This window comes from Canis lupus, unplaced genomic scaffold, assembly GCF_011100685.1.
Source record: "Canis lupus familiaris isolate Mischka breed German Shepherd unplaced genomic scaffold, alternate assembly UU_Cfam_GSD_1.0 chrUn_S1579H1768, whole genome shotgun sequence".
Lineage (NCBI taxonomy): Eukaryota > Metazoa > Chordata > Mammalia > Carnivora > Canidae > Canis > Canis lupus.
In genome coordinates this window covers 70725-87923 of record NW_023330419.1, presented here as the reverse complement: position 1 = coordinate 87923, position 17199 = coordinate 70725, and the positions used below count along the sequence as shown (strand labels likewise).

Genomic DNA, 17199 nt, shown 5'->3' with positions numbered 1-17199 from the left:
ACACATAGATCAGTGGAACAGAATAGAGAATCCAGAAGTGGACCCTGAACTTTATGGGCAACTAATATTCGATAAAGGAGGAAAGACTATCCATTGGAAGAAAGACAGTCTCTTCAATAAATGGTGCTGGGAAAATTGGACATCCACATGCAGAAGAATGAAACTAGACCACTCTCTTGCACCATACACAAAGATAAACTCAAAATGGATGAAAGATCTAAATGTGAGACAAGATTCCATCAAAATCCTAGAGAAGAACACAGACAACACCCTTTTTGAACTCGGCCACAGTAACTTCTTGCAAGATACATCCACGAAGGCAAGAGAAACAAAAGCAAAAATGAACTATTGGGACTTCATCAAGATAAGAAGCTTTTGCACAGCAAAGGATACAGTCAACAAAACTAAAAGACAACCTACAGAATGGGAGAAGATATTTGCAAATGACATATCAGATAAAGGGCTAGTTTCCAAGATCTATAAAGAACTTCTCAAACTCAACACCAACGAAACAAACAATCCAATCATGAAATGGGCAAAAGACATGAACAGAAATCTCACAGAAGAAGACATAGACATGGCCAACATGCACATGAGACAATGCTCTGCATCCCTTGCCATCAGGGAAATACAAATCAAAATCACAATGAGATACCACCTCACACCAGTGAGAATGGGGAAAATTAACAAGGCAGGAAACAACAAATGTTGGAGAGGATGTGGAGAAAAGGGAACCCTCATACACTGTTGGTGGGAATGTGAACTGGTGCAGCCACTCTGGAAACCTGTGTGGAGGTTCCTCAAACAGTTAAAAATATACCTGCCCTACGACCCAGCAATTGCACTGTTGGGGATTTACCCCAAAGATACAAATGCAATGAAACGCCGGGACACCTGCACCCCGATGTTTATAGCAGCAATGGCCACGATAGCCAAACTGTGGAAGGAGCCTCGGTGTCCATCGAAATATGAATGGATAAAGAAGATGTGGTTTATGTATACAATGGAATATTACTCAGCTATTAGAAATGACAAATACCCACCATTTGCTTCAACGTGGATGGAACTGGAGGGTATTATGCTGAGTGAAGTAAGTCAGTCGGAGAAGGACAAACATTATATGTTCTCATTCATTTGGGGAATATAAATAATAGTGAAAGGGAATATAAGGGAAGGGGGAAGAAATGTGTGGGAAATATCAGAAAGGGAGACAGAACGTAAAGACTGCTAACTCTGGGAAACGAACTAGGGGTGGTGGAAGGAGAGGAGGGCGGGGGGTGGGAGTGAATGGGTGACGGGCACTGGGGGTTATTCTGTATGTTAGTAAATTGAACACCAATAAAAAATAAATTAAAAAAAAAAGATAAAAAAAAAGAAAATACAACATATCAAAAACTTTTGTACACAGATAACAGCTAACACAGTGCATAAAGGGAATTATATAGCACTAAATGTTTGCATTGGAAAAGAGAAGTCTCAATTCAATAATCTAAACTTAAGTCTAAAGAAACTAGAAAAAAGAATAAAGTAAACCCAATGCAAACAAAAAAGGAAATACTAGAGCAGAAATCAATAAAATTAAAACAGAAAAACAATTTGAAAAATCAGTAACAAAAAGCTGCTTAAAGAAAAGATCAATAAAATTGACAAAACTCTAGTATAACTGACAAGAAAAAGAAAAGACACAAATACCAGTACCAACAATGAAACATGGGATATCACTACAGATCCTGCAGACAACAAAAGAATAATAAGAGAAAACTATGAACAATTATACACACATAAATTTGAAAATCTAGATAAAATGGACCGTTCTTTTAAAGTATAAACTATCACAACTTGCCCAATATGAAACACATAATTTGAATAGCACAATTATTAAGAGAATTTAATTCACAATTAAAAAACCCAAGACAGAAGTCTTTAGACCCAGATAGCTTCACTGTAGAATTTTACTACACAGAAGAACACCAAATTTTATATGATCTCTTCTAGAAAATAGAATAGGAGGGAACTCATTTTACAAAGCCTGATATCAAACCAAAGACAGTGCAAACAAAAACAAAAACCAATACAATACTCTCAAGATTGTGGATGCAAAAATTCTTAACATAATATTAAGCACATGTAATTCAGCTACCTATAAATAGGATGAGTGCACTATGACCAAGTGGGGTTACTACAGAGATGCAAGGCTGATTTGGTATTCAAAAATCAATCAGTGTAATCAACCACACTAACAGCCTATAGAAGAAAAATGACATGATTATACAATTGATGTAGAAAAAAGATTTGACCAAAATGAACACCCAAATGTGAATAAAAATGTTCAGAAAACCAAGAACAGAAGGGACCTTTATCAACTTGATAAAGAATATTTGTACAAAAACCTACACCATCATCATACTTAATGGTGAAAGACTAAATACTTTTCCCTTAAGATTGAGAACAAACAAGGCTATTGTTCACTTTGATCACTGCTGACCAATACAGCACTGGAACTTCCACTTCTAGTTGTAAATCTAAGAAAAAATGCACAAGACTTGTATGCTGAAAACCATAAAACATTAGTGAAAGTAATCAAATACTTAAATAAACCAAGGTATATAATATTCATGGATTGGAAGATTCTACATAGTAAAAATATCAATTCTTCCCAAATTAATATAGATATTTAATGTAATTTCCAAGAAAATCATCAGTGATTTTTTTCTGTTGGAGATATAGCAAGATTATTCTAAAATTTATGCAGAAAGGAAAGGAACTAGAATAACTAAAAGCAATTTTTGAAAAAAAAAAAAGTGAGAGAAATCACTTTTCCAGACTTCAAAATTTACTATACAGCTACAGTAATACAGATTGTGTGGTAGTGGTGAGGGGCTAGATGAAAAAAAAAAAATCAGTGGAATAGAACAGATACCCAGAATAGCCCCACATATGTACACCGAACTGATTTTGAAGAAAGATACAAAAGTAATTCAATGGTGGAAAGATAACCTTTTCATTAAATGGTGCTGGAGAAATTGGACCTCCACTTAAAAAAAAACAAAACAAACAAAAAAACAACAACTAAATCTTGACCAAAGTCTCACACTAAAAATAAGAAAAAGGCCATAGACTTTATAATGTAAAACTATAAACATTTTTAGAAAAAATAGGTGATAATCTTAAGGACCAAGGGCTTCATGAGGACTTCTTAGACATGACATCAAAAATACAACCCATACAGGAACCTGGGTAGCTCAGTCAGTTGAGCATCCGTCTCTTGGTTTGGGCCCAGGTCACAATCTCAGGGATGTAAGATTGAGCCCTGCACAGGGTCTGCCTGCTTGAGACTCTCTCCCTCTCCCCTTCTCTTCCCCATGCACTCTCTCTCTCTTTATCTCTAAAATAAACATATTAAAAATAAAAACAAAACAACCCATAAAAGAAAACATTGATAAATTGAACCTCATCAATAGTAAAACGTTATTCTATGAGAGAGACTCTATAAAAAGGATGAGGAAACAACTTACAGGGAGAAGGAAATATTTGCATACTACATATTCAATCAAGGATATCCAGAATAAAGAACTCTCGAAACTCAACATTTAAAAAGTGATCTGATTAGAACATAAAAAACAAAAGACAAAGAGACATTTCACTAGAGAATATATATGGATGGCAATAAGCCCATGAAAAGATGTTCAACATCACTAGCCATTAGGGAAATGCTAAGACCATGATGAAATAATACTATACATCTTGTAGAATAGCTCAAAACCAAAACCAAAAAAAAGTTTGGATGCAAAGGCAAGGATGAGGATAAACTCAGTTTCCCCTAAGTGTTTGATGGGAACTAAATGGTACAGCCAGTCTGGAAAAGTTAGATAGTTTCTTAAAAAGCTACACAATTATTATGTGTCAGCAATTGGGCATTTATCTTAGAGAAATGAAAACTTCATCCATATAAAAGCCTTTATATGATTGTTCATAGCAGCTTTATTTTTAATATCCAAAAGCTTTAAACAATGAAAATGCTCCCAATAGGTGAATAATTAAATAAATGATGGTACAACCACACCATGGAATGCTACTCAGCAAAAATAAATAAATAAATAAATAAATAAATAAATAAATAAATAAATAAATAAATAAATAAATAAATAAAATAAAAAATAAAAAAAAAAACGATTGCACTATGAACATATGCAACAACTTAGATGGATCTTAGGGGTATTATAGTGATGAAAACAAAGTCAATATCAAAAGTGTATAATTCCATTTACATGATATTCCCAAAATGATAAAATTATAGAAGTGGATAACAGGTTAATGGTTGCCAGGAGTTAGGATTATAGGGAAGAGGTGTGGGCATAACTATAAAGAGGTGGCAAGAGTGGCTTCCCAGTGGTGATGGAACCCTTCCACACACTGACTGACATGGTCATCACACACATCTACATGGAATAAAGTGATAGAAAATGATACATGCACATTATATCAATATCAGTCTCCTGGTTTCAGTGCTGTAGGATAGTTATGCAAGATGCAACCACTGGGAGAAGCTAGGTGAAGGGTATGAGATTCCTCTGTACTATATTTGCAGCATTCTGTGAATCTGTAATTAATTCAAAATAAAAAGTTTTAAAAATAGTCAAATAAATCAAATAATTTATTATGTTGAACCCAAGAATATAGGATTAATGTAGTAGGGTGTCTTAAAGTTTCTTCTTTTTCTGTGTGCACAAACTTTATAATGTGAAATGTCTGCATTTCTTCCCACTATTACCCCAAACTTACTAACAAAAGTAGCTGACCCTCCTCCACATATGCCGCTTTTGTTGTCAAAATGAAAATGGAGTCAGAAGTTTACTAGCCTTCTATTGATGGCTGTTTTTTAAAATATTTTATTTATTTATTCATGAGACACAGAAAGAGAGAGAGAGGCAGAGACATAGGCAGTGGAAGAAGCAGGCTCCATGCAGGGAGCCCGATGTGGGACTAGATCCCGGGACTCCAGGATCACACCCTGGGCCGAAGGCGGCGCTAAACCACTGAGCCACCCGCGCTGCCCTGATGGCTGTTTTAATGAGAAATAACATCTATCACTTTAGGATTGGCAGTGCCACCAGTGATGAGTAAAATGAGGCTCAGGAAGATGACTTACCCTTGCTATGATAGGATTGTTCAAAAGTAAGAAATCAGCAAAGAGCCCAGTTCTCCTATCACTCAACTCATGGCAATTAGCATTAAATTCATTTGTTTACAGAGAGTTAACTAGTACCAATAGATGCCTGTGTTTCAAGGAACTCTTCACTAAAAGGATATCTTGTAAATATATTCAAAGAAATTCAGTATTATCATTTTTATAACTAGTCAATACTAGTTGGTCCAAGGGTCCAGTAGAGGACCCCGATGTAATGATAAGAACACCAGAAATTTGCATGCTAACTAGCCCACTGGGTAAAGGGTGGCTTTAAAGGATGGTTCCTTTTAATAGATACGTACCGAACTAACTGTGCTCTTCCAGGTGAAACAGGTGGTCCTGACCTTCCAAGTCTTCCTCCATGTTTTTTCTCTTGAGTGTTTCTTAGTAAGCTTTTGTGCCTAAAAATATATTAACATTTTAAAATTAACTTATTGTGGATTGATAGGAAATTAAAAATAGAAATGTACATAAAGATTTCATCATTTTCATGCACCCGTGTGACATGTTTTCCTAATACAGAAAATAACTGTATGAGTTCCAGCCTCATCTGACACCTGGGATGTCCCTTCAGTCTTTCAGGCACATTTTGGCCAGTATTTCTTTTATAAGGACCAAGTACTAGGAACTGTCACTCTGCAGGCCCCTTCACTCGGAGCCTTCTACTCTGGGCACATCCTGCCCTGGGTGAAAGTTGCCTGGTTACTTCCCTTCCCCACCCGACTCTGCCACAGGGCCTGGATCTGGTTTTCCAGGGATTCCCAGGTTTAGCGTGGTCCTTGGCACATAGTGGGTTTTCATTACATAGTGGCTAGGTAAACTCATAACTGAAAAATGCCAGCACGTGGGAAGAGCGGTATTTTAAGATTCACCTTCCAGCATAACAGAGCAGCCTGTGTATTTGTCATTTTCACACTCCTTCAGATAGGAGTCACAGAGATCAAACACCTCAAAATTGATGAGAATTAGAGGAACAAGAGCATCTCCTTTTTCCCCAGGACTCCTTCCATCTGCTCTCTGGGTTTGCTGGCAACATGTACTCACTCCGTGGTTCTCAGAATCCCTGCAAGTGAGGGTCCCCTGTGACCAGCTGGGAGCCACTTCTTGCTTTACCCAATCGGGGACCGCATGGAACATTAAAAATAGGCTGAAATTTGTAAGCTATATGCTAATTTAAAAAGTGTCCTTGGCATCTCCGACTGCCGGCTTTTATGAAACACAGGGCCTTAATCTGTGCTTAGGTACCTATTTATAGACGTCCCTAAGTGGAACTCGTTTTGTATGTCAGACATTCTTTAAATTAGTGTCCGCTTCACTTAAGCCTGTTAATATTTCGGAGGCTCTAGCCTTTCTATGGTATTTACTTAAAGTTCTGTTAATAGATAAGATGCTGTCTCTATCAAGATTTCCCTGATTCACTTCACATAATTTTAATCATTCTAAATTCACCTAGCACTTAACTTCTTCAGGTCCCTACCACTGCGTTTACATTGCCCGTGAGATTCCTCCATGTCTTTTATCATCTTTTTCACGTGATATTAGCCCTGACCTACCAATTGAGTCAATGGTGCTCTTGCCTTCCCTTCTGGTGCCCACACATAAGCCGTATTCACGCCAAATACTTCTACTTGGAATATGAAGAGCAGGGAGGGACTGACTTGTATTATGGAGGGACATGTCAACATCTACTCTGGACTTTCTCCCATGACATAAACTAACAACTAGGCAAATGTGGTTACTGAGGATGTATCAGAGAAGCCCTCATGCAAATTTCTACATACTTTTTGAAATCAACAGTGGCCTTCCAGTTTAAAGTTGGCTCTAATCTCTTGGTCATTTGAATCTTCCCGAAGTTAATTTGGTTCTTCTCTAGTATATTCTTGCTTGAAGCAAGAAAAGCTTTAGGAAGGGCGTCTGCTTCTTCCTTCTTAGGTACCTCCTTAGGCTCTTCATTTTCTTTTTTCCATTCTTCAGTGAATCTAATATCCTTTATGTACAAAAAAAACAGTAATTTTTACAATGACATCACTTCTGAATTATTTTGTGCTATCTGAAAATTAAAAAGTGATAACTTCAGAAAATGAAGTCTCTGATGCCTCTAACTTGTGTTGCTTAGTGACACACACTAGAGAAGGGCCACTTCAGGACTCAGGTCTCTACTGGAGTGACGTTGCCAGAAATGTGATGTTCCTAAGCTCCCCTCCCCACTGCAGCACACACAGATACAACAGCAGGGTTAGACCTACTCACTCCTCACTACTGCCAGACAGATCTAAACTCAAGGGCTGCCTGGGTGGTTCAGTGGTTGAGTGTCTGTCTTTGGCTCAGGGTGTGATCCTGGGGTCCCAGGATTGAGTTCCACATCAGGCTCCCCGCAAGGGGCCTGCTTCTCCCTCTGCCTATGTCTCTGCCTCTCTCTGTGTGTCTTTCATGAATAAATAAAATCTTTTAAAAAAATATCTAAACTCAGATGCTATATTGACTGGGACACATCATGTATAAATTTCTGAAACAAAGGATTAAAAGCATATTTTGCAGTTAGCCAGAGATAAAAGACACATGACAGAGGAAGTCATTATATTTAAAAGACACATGACCGAGGAAGAAATATAATTATTAAAAAAGACTTATCAGAAACAATGCAAGCCAAAGGAAAAGAGAATGACATCTTTAAAATATTTTTTTTTAAAAAAGACCTGCCAACCCAAAATTCTAAATAGAGATTAAAAAAAAAAAAAAAAGCTTTCAAAAATAAGGGCAAAATAAAGACTTTCATAGATGATCAAAACCAGAGAATTCTTGTTCACTTCCGGAAGGCCTGTGCTAAAGCAATGGCGATGAAGTTCTTCATTCAGAAGGAATAACATACCAGAAAGAGGACTATACCACATCTATACAAAGAAATGAAAATCTGTAGAAATGGTAAAAATATAAAAGACTCTTCATATTATTTTTAATTATTCTAAAATGTAATTGATTCTCTAATGTAAAAATAGTATTGTTGTGTTGAGGGGTTAATAGCATACAAAAGTAAAATGCATGACAATAGTGCCAAGGGTAGGGAGAGGCACTGAAGGTTACTGTGGTAAGTTCTTAAAGTCTTTGTGAAATGGTAAGACAGTATTTAAAGGTGGGTAGGATAAATTAGAGATATACATTATGAGCCCTAGGGCAGTCACCATGAAACTTTTAAGAAGCATAACTGACAAAAAGCATAAATAAAACAATCATTTTTAAAGGCTCAATTAATACAAAAAGGGCAGGAAAAGAGGGAAAAAATAACAAAGAACAAATGAGACAAAAAAGAAACAAGTAGCAAATTAGTAAATTTAAATTCAAATCAATCCCTAGTTACATTAAATAAAAATGATTTAAAACTTCAGTTAAAAGAAACTGGATTGAATTGGATGAAAAAGGTATTTAAAAACCCACTTTCCATACGACCAATAATCAAAAAATGCAGGAATGGTTACATTAAAATCAAACAAAATGGACTTAAAAACAAAATATTATCAGACCTAAAAAGGGAGACACATAATGACAGTCAACACAACTCTTATTGTATATTCACCAAACAACAGAACTTCAAAGTACATTTAGAAAAAAATGTAACTAAAAAGAAACATAGATAAGCCCACAATTATGAGACTTCAAAAACTCCTCTTTCAGTAATCAATAAAATAAGCACACAAAAATTAATAATATAGAGAACTGAGCAATACTATCAATTACATTGACAAAACTGACAATTATAGAACATACTACCCAATGGCAGCAGGACACATATTCCTCTCAAACAAAAAAGAAATCACCAAAATTGACCACATTTTGGTCCATAAAACAAACATCTACAAAGCTAAAAGGACTAAAATCATATGAAAAAAAAAAAAAAACCTTCTCTTAATTCAATGGAATTAAACCAGAAACCAGTAAAAGAAAGATAACTAGAAAATCTTCAGATATATTAATGTGCCTGAAAACATATCAAAATCTATGGGATGTAGTTTATGTAGTGTTCATATAGAAATTTACAGGATAAAACTTTATAGTAGAAAAAATAAAGGTCTCAAATGAATGGCTAAACTTCCAAATTAAGAGATTAAATAAGAGCAAATTAAACCCAAAAAAATCAGAAGGAAAATAAAATCATCAAGAGCAGAAATCAAATAAAAAGGAAAGCAGCCAAAAAAATCAATGAAACAAATAACTGTTCTTTAAATAAAATCAACCACTTCTTTCCAGATTAATCAAGAATAAAAAGAGAGAAGACTCAAATGATCCATATCAGAATTGAAAGAGCAGTCATCACAAAAGATCTTCCAGACATTAAAGGATAATAATGGAATGTCATACTTGATGCCAATAAATTAGATAAGTTGGATAAAATGTAAGAATTCACTGAAACACACAAACTACCAAGGCTCAAGAAGAAGAAACTGGACTAGCTCTATATCTATTAAAGAAATCAAATTCTCAATATAAAAACATTCCAATAAAGAAAGCTACAGGCACAGATGGCTTCACTGGTGAATTGTATCAAATATTTAAGAAAGGAATAATATCTAATTTGTATGAAGAATTCTAGAAAGAAGAAAAGTAAGTGAATATTTCCCAATTCATTTTCTGAGGCCACATTACCCAGCTACCAACACCAGATAAAGATGTTAAAAAATAACTACTAACCCATATCTTTCATGATTATAGATGCAAATATCCTCAGTAAAATACTATCAAATTTCATCCAGTAATGTCAAATAGGGTAAGACATAATGATGAATTGGGATTTACTCCAGAATTGAATGTTAGTTCAATACTCAAAAAAGTCATCAACAGACAAAAGAAGGATAATCGTGCGATCATCTCAAGAAATGCAATAAAATCACCACCTCAAAGCAGCAATGGGCTCATCTCCCATGGGTTAAGTGGAGGCCCTATGGGAAGCATGTAAGAAGGCACTCTCCCTCCCTATCAGCCAAGGTAGTGTCAGCAGAGGCTTCATAGGAACTGAACTTCCACCCCTGTCCAACGGTAATGAAGCATACTATTCCACCAGAGTTGTCAATGGAAAGTGAAGAACTCAGACCTTGCAGGACCTCCAGACTCCACCAGCAAAGTACCAGAGAAGGCCTGCTAAAACAAAAGATCTAAATAAAATCCATAGTTTCACAACATAATGCCCCAAATATCCAAGACAATAAAAGATCATTCATCCTACCAAGAACCAGAAAGATCACAACTTGAATGAGAAAGGATAATGTAGGAATAATGTTTATACCAAGATGAAATAGATGTTGGAATAATTTGATATGAATTTAAAGCTGCCATCATAAAAATGCTTCAGTGAGCAATTTTCAAGACTTAAAACAAACTAAAAAGCCTCAACAAGTAAATAAAAGATATGAAGAAGAACCAAAAAGAAATTTTGAAACTGAAATTTATGAACCAAAAAAAAAAAAAAAAACCTCACTGGATAGGCCTAACAATATGATGGAGAGGACAGAGGGGAAGAATCCATGACCTTCCATGAAATTACTCAGTATGAATAAAGAAGGGAAAATTCATTGCAAAAAAAATGATAGAACCTCAAGATCTGTGAGGCCACAACAAAAATTCCAAAATTCATGTCATCAGAGTAACAGAAAGAGAAGAGGAAGGGAGTCAGACTAAAAATGTATTCTAACAAGATTTGAAATTTTCTCAAACTTGGAAAAAGACATAAATCTAAGATTCAAGAAGCTGAGGAAACCCTAAACAAACAAACAAAGTTATCCATGCCAAGACACACACACAAAAATCAAACTCGACAAACTAAAGACAAGGAAAATTCTTAACAGCCATGAGACATAAACAATATTTTGCTTTTAAGAGGAAAACAATTAAAATAATAACAGATAATCATGGAAGCCAGAAGAAACATTTTTTAAACACTGGAAGTAAAGAATTGTCGGCCTGGGATACTATATCCAGTGAAAATATTCCTTCAGAAATGAAGGGGAGGTCAAGAAATTCTCAGATGAGGGAAAATGAAGAGAAGCTGTCATCAACAAACTTAACCTAAAAGAGTAAGTTCTTAAACAGAAAGACTATGATAAAAGAAGAAACTTGCAACAGCAAAAAAAGAAAAACAATGGAAAAGAATAAAAGTGTAGGTAAATACAAAAGACATTCATTCTGCTTTTGAGTTTTTTAAATGAAGTTTGATGTTTGAAGCAAAACATAATGCTGTCTTATACAGTTAGCAATGAATATGGAGGAAATAAAGACAATTACAAATGAGAGAGGTAAAGGGACTTAAAAGAAGATAGTTTCTTTTTTTTTTTTTTGGTTACTAAAATTGTATTTATTTTTTCAGTCCCATCAGTGTAATAGTATTATAGCTTTTGCAAGAAGTTTATGTTGAAAGAGAAATGACATAAATTCTCACATAGTATATTTGTAAAGAAAGACTATGCTGACAGTTTTTTTGTGTGACATATCAGGGAGTTGCAAGGGATTAAGTCATACACAATTATTGTTTGAAGGCGACATGGTTTCTGTACTTTGCTCAAACTGGTATAATGTCAAATAGTAGATTATAATTGATTACATAGGTATATATGGTACAATACTCATAGTAACCACAAACATGCAAAATCTTTACAAAGAGGTACATTCAAAACACTATGGATAAATCAAAATAGAATTCTAAAAAATGTTCAAGTAATCTGCAGAAACCACAGGAAAAAGAAAACAAAAATGAAAACTAGGAGGAACACAAAATAAAAGTAAAGTGGCAAGCGTAAGCTCTAACGTATCAATAATTAAATGGATATTATCTAAACACATCAGTAGATACATCAATTGAGTTACACAAATTTATTTTTAAAATGACTCAACTATCTGCTGTTTACAAGAAACTCACTTCAAATATAACAATATATGTAGCATGAAAGTAATAGGGGAGATGGGTGCTGGGTGGCTCAGTCGGTTAAGCATCTGCCTTCAGCTCAGGTCATGCTCACAGGGTCCTGGGATAGAGCCCCACATTGGGCTCCCTGCTCAGCTGGGAGTCTGCTTCTCCCTCTGCCCCTCCCCCCGCTTGTACTCTCTCACTCACTTTCTCTGTCTAAAATAAATAAATAAAATCTTTAAAAAATTATATTAAAAAAGAAAATAATAGGAAAGAAAGATATAACATGCAAACAATGGTTAAAAGAAAGCAGGAGTGGCTATAAATGTATCCAATTAAGTAGACTTCAGAAAAAGGAAAATCATGAAGGACAGAGAGGGACATTACATGATGATAAAATGATCAATCAAGAAGATATAGCAATATTAAATGCATATACAGAGCTTCAAATACAAAAACAGAACTAAGAGAAAAATTAGACAAATCCATAATTATAGTTGAATACTTCAAAACTTCTCTCTCAACAACTGATAGAAAATCAGCAAGAATATGAAAGAACTTAGCACCAAAAACCACATGATTTTTTACACAAGGTAAAAAGAAGAGAAGAAATAATAAATACCAAAGTGAAGTAGAAAAAAACACACAGAGAAAAATCAATGAAACTAAAAGCTAAGTCTCTGAGGAAACAGAAAATCAAGAGACCTCTACCCAGATGAGTCAAGAAAAAATAAAACACCAATGACCAATATTAGAAGTGAGAGAGGTAACAATAGCTACATAGTCTACAGACATTAAAAGATGAATAAAAGAATAACCATAAACAAGTTTACACCAATACATGTGACATAGATGAAATGGACAATTTCCTTTAAAGATAATCTACCAGGGTGCCTGGCTGGCTCAGTCAGTAGAGCACGCAGCTCTTGATCTTGGGGTTGAAAGTCTGGGGATAGAGATTGGGATAGAGATTATTTAAATTAAAAAATAAAATGGCAAAAGGTTATGTATACTTTACATATATATATATGTATACATATATAAAGTATATGTATACTTTACTCCAACAGAATCATTTTTTAAATAAGTAAAAAAAAATAAAGATTACCATAACTTCCTCAAGAAGAAACAGATAACCAGCCTGGCCCAAACTAGTAAAGACACTGAAATCTGTTGTTTAACAACTTACCTACAAAGGACACTCCAGGCCCAGATGGCTTCACTACCAAACATGTAAGAAAGAAACAATATCAATTCTACACAAACTCTTTCAGAAATTGGAGAGGAAAAAAAAAACTTCCCAACTCATTTTATAAGGCCAGTATCACTCTGATAACCAAAACCAAAGATATTAAAGAAAACTACACATCAAAACCTTATAAATATAGATGTGACACTTAAAATCTTAGCAAGTTAGATCCAATAATATATAAAAATGATACTACATCCTGAACAAATGAGGTTTGTTCCAGAAATGTATGGTTATTTTTTTAAAGCTCATCAATGTAATTTATTACATTAACAAACTAAGAAAGAAAAAAAAACATGTAATTTTCTTAATAGGTAATCATTTGGTAAAATCCAACATCCATTCCTTTTTGTTTTGGTTTTATTTAAATTTAAATTAGTAAACATACAGTGTATTATTGATTTTGGGGTAGAATTTAGTGATTCATGAGTTGCATATAATACCCAGTGTTCACTACATCAAATGCCCTCCCTTAATGCCCAACATCCCATTCTCCCATCCCCCACACCCACCTCCCCTCCGGTAACCCTCAGTTTGTTCTCTATAGTTGAATCTCTTATGGTTAGTCTCCCTTTCTGTTTTTATCCAATATCTATACCTAATAAAAGTTTTCAACAATCTGAAATAAAGGGGAACTTCTTCAATCTTATAAATGTCATATACAGCTAACACATACTTAATAATGAGAAACTGAAAGTTTTTCCTTTACCACCAGGAGCAAGAGACTACTTCTATATAATTCTGTGCTGGAGGTTCCAGATAATGCATTAAGAAAAGACAAAAAAAGGCACTGAGACTGAAAAGGAAGAGGCAAAATGATCATTATATACAGTCAATATAATCACATACATAGGAAACCCTCTGGGATCTATGAACCAGACACTAAAACTAGTAAATGTTTCAGAATATAAAAATGATATATAAAAATCAAGTGAATTTTTATATAGTAGCAACAGATAATCACAAATTAAAATTTTAAAACTACCATTAACATTTTTTTTTAAAAAATAAAAATTCAACTTTGAAGTTAGATTCAACTTTGAAGATCTAACTAGCTTTATTAATTGATTCATGAAGCCAGCAGCATCCCATGTAGCTAGCAGACAAATGTTCCACTGAGCTAAACAAAAGAAATAATTTTAAAGGCAGAGAGACCATTTGAAAAAAGGAATTTATTAGCAAGGAATGTATTGTTTAGACAAGGTTGCCCTCTTAAGAGAAGCAGAAGGGGTAAATCAGTAAATATCCTAGTATTGACCAGGAAATTCCAATTGACTTGTTATAAGTTACATTCCTGGGTGGTTGAAATTGCATTTAGGTATAAATAATAATAATATAATATAATATATAATAATATAATTCTTGAGTGTTGACTTGGCCTAAGTAATGCCACTTTGGGCCTGTGGTTTTCTTTTTTAACACTCTTAAAATATGAAATATTTATAAGTAGGTTTCACGAGATATATGCAAGACCTGTGCATTGAAAATTACAAAATATTGCTGAGAAACTGAAGGCCTAAATAAATGGCGAGACATACTCTGTTCATGGATTGGAAACCTCAGTATTGTTAAGACATTAGCTCTTTCTAAATTGATCTATAGATTCATCATAATCTCAACCATAATTCTTTCAGGCATTTTTAAAAAGATTTTATTTATTATTTATTCATGAGAGACACAGAGAGAGAGGCAGAGACATTGGGAGAGGTAAAAGCAGGCTCCATGCAGAGAGCCTGATGTAGGACTCGATCCCGGGACTCCAGGATCATGCCCTGGGACAAATGCAGGCGTTCAACTGCTGAGCCACCCAGGCATCCCATCTTTCAGGCTTTTTATGAAGAAATTGACAAGCTGACCTTAACATTCTAATGGATATGCAAAAGATGTAAAATAGACAAACAAGTTTGAAAAAGAAAACATTGAAGGACATATACTACCTGACTTCCAGACTTATTATAAAGCTACAATAATCCAAAGAGTGTGCTACTGGTATAAAAATAGACAAACAGATCACACCCATACAAACGGACAACTGATTTTAGACAAAGGTATAAAAGTAATTCAATGGAGAAAGGATGGCTTTTTCAACAAATGGTGCTGGAAAAACTAGATATTTATATGCAAAAGAAAAAAAAAGAACTTTGATCCACACCTCATATTATGTACAAAAATTAAATTTAAAGGCCTTAATGTAAAACCTAACATTTGAAAACTTTTAGGAAAAAAACACTGGAGAAAATCTTTCTGATACTGGGTTTGGCAAAGCTTTATGAGATACAACACTATAAAGAAAAAATTAACAAGTTGGACTTCATTAAAATTGAGGACATTTGCTCTTTGGAAGATATACTGATTGGAGAATGAAATGACAAGACACAACCAGAAGATCATATTTACAAGCCATATATCTAATAGATTACGTAAGCCAAAAATATATATAAAAGAGCTCTTACAACTCAGTAAAGAAATCAAACAACCCAATAAAAAAAAACTGGGTGAAAGATCTAATAGACATATATGATATATAAATGGCAAATAAACATATGAAAAAATGCATTCAAGAAATGCAAATTAAAACCCAGTGATGGGATCCCTGGGTGGCGCAGCGGTTTGGCGCCTGCCTTTGGCCCAGGGCGCGATCCTGGAGACCCGGGATCGAATCCCACGTCGGGCTCCCGGTGCATGGAGCCTGCTTCTCCCTCTGCCTGTGTCTCTGCCTCTCTCTCTTTCTCTCTGTGACTATCATAAATAAATAAAAAATTTAAAAAAAAAAAAATAAAAAAAATAAAAAAAAAAAAAAAAAAATAAAACCCAGTGAGATATTAGTACACACACCTATTAGAATGTCTAAAATTAGAGGACTGACCATACCAGTTATTGACGAATATACAGAAGAACTGGAAGTCTCATACATTGCCAGTGTGTATGTAAAATATTACCACCGCTTTGGAAAGCAGTTTACCCATTGCTTAAAAAGTTAAGCATGCAACCATATGATCTTGCTGTTTATTCCTAGATTTTACCCCAAGAGAAATGAAAGCATATGATCTGTGGAGATATACACCTGGAAATAAAATGTTAAAAATATGAGACCTTAAATTTTAAAGATATGTACAATGTTTTGAAAATAAAAGAATATTTGCAGGTGGGTGACAGAAAAGAAAATCAGAGGATCAATCTCAGAAGCCCAACACCCAACTAGTAAGAGAACAGAGAAGAAGGAATGATTAAAGATGTGATACCAAAAAAAGTATTTTTCTAGTTTTGAAGGACATATGTCATCATTAATGAAAAACAAACAAAACCAGCACCAACCATATCATCATTAAAATTACAGAACATCTGGAATAAGAGATCCTAAAGGCTTTGTTAGATGGGAAAAGTCAAAACAGGCCACGTAGGAAAAAAATGCCTCTAAAATTCTAAGTAAAAATTGTTTTTGAACTATCATTATAGAAACAATAACAGAGAGAAAAATAAAGATATTTTCATATGCTAACCCTCAATTTTTTCCCTGTTATATGCCTCTTTTACTCAGGAAGCTCCACCAAAATGATGGGATATACCAACAAAAGGAAAACTAAATGGAAGGGAACTTCAACATAATAAAGACCATATATGAAAAGCCTACAGCAAATATCACATTCAGTGGTGAAAGCCTGAAAGCTTTCCCCCAATATCAGGAATAAATATGGAGATAGTGTTCACTGCTTCTATTCAGTGCAAAATCCTAAAAGGTCTAGCCATAGTAATTAGACAAGAAAAAGAAATCTAAGCGGCACCGGGCAGGCTAGGAAGCCTGCCTCTCCCTCTCCCTCTGCCTGCTACTCCCCCTGCTTCTGCTCGCTCGCTCTTTCTCTCTCTCTGTTAAAT

At 34.6% G+C, this 17199-nt stretch overlaps 1 protein-coding gene across 4 annotated transcripts in view; it reads right to left on the bottom strand.

Moving 5' to 3' along the window:
* LOC119868790 (armadillo repeat-containing protein 4-like) overlaps window positions 1–17199 on the bottom strand; it is a 91272-nt gene that overhangs the window by 30198 nt on the left and 43875 nt on the right. For all 4 annotated transcript variants that reach the window (XM_038589031.1, XM_038589030.1, XM_038589029.1 and 1 more), the window contains 2 exons: window positions 6970–7175; window positions 5491–5589 (listed from right to left, as the gene is read on the bottom strand). In XM_038589031.1, the coding sequence (XP_038444959.1) occupies window positions 5491–5589; window positions 6970–7175 (305 nt within the window). The remainder of the gene's footprint in view (window positions 1–5490; window positions 5590–6969; window positions 7176–17199) is intronic.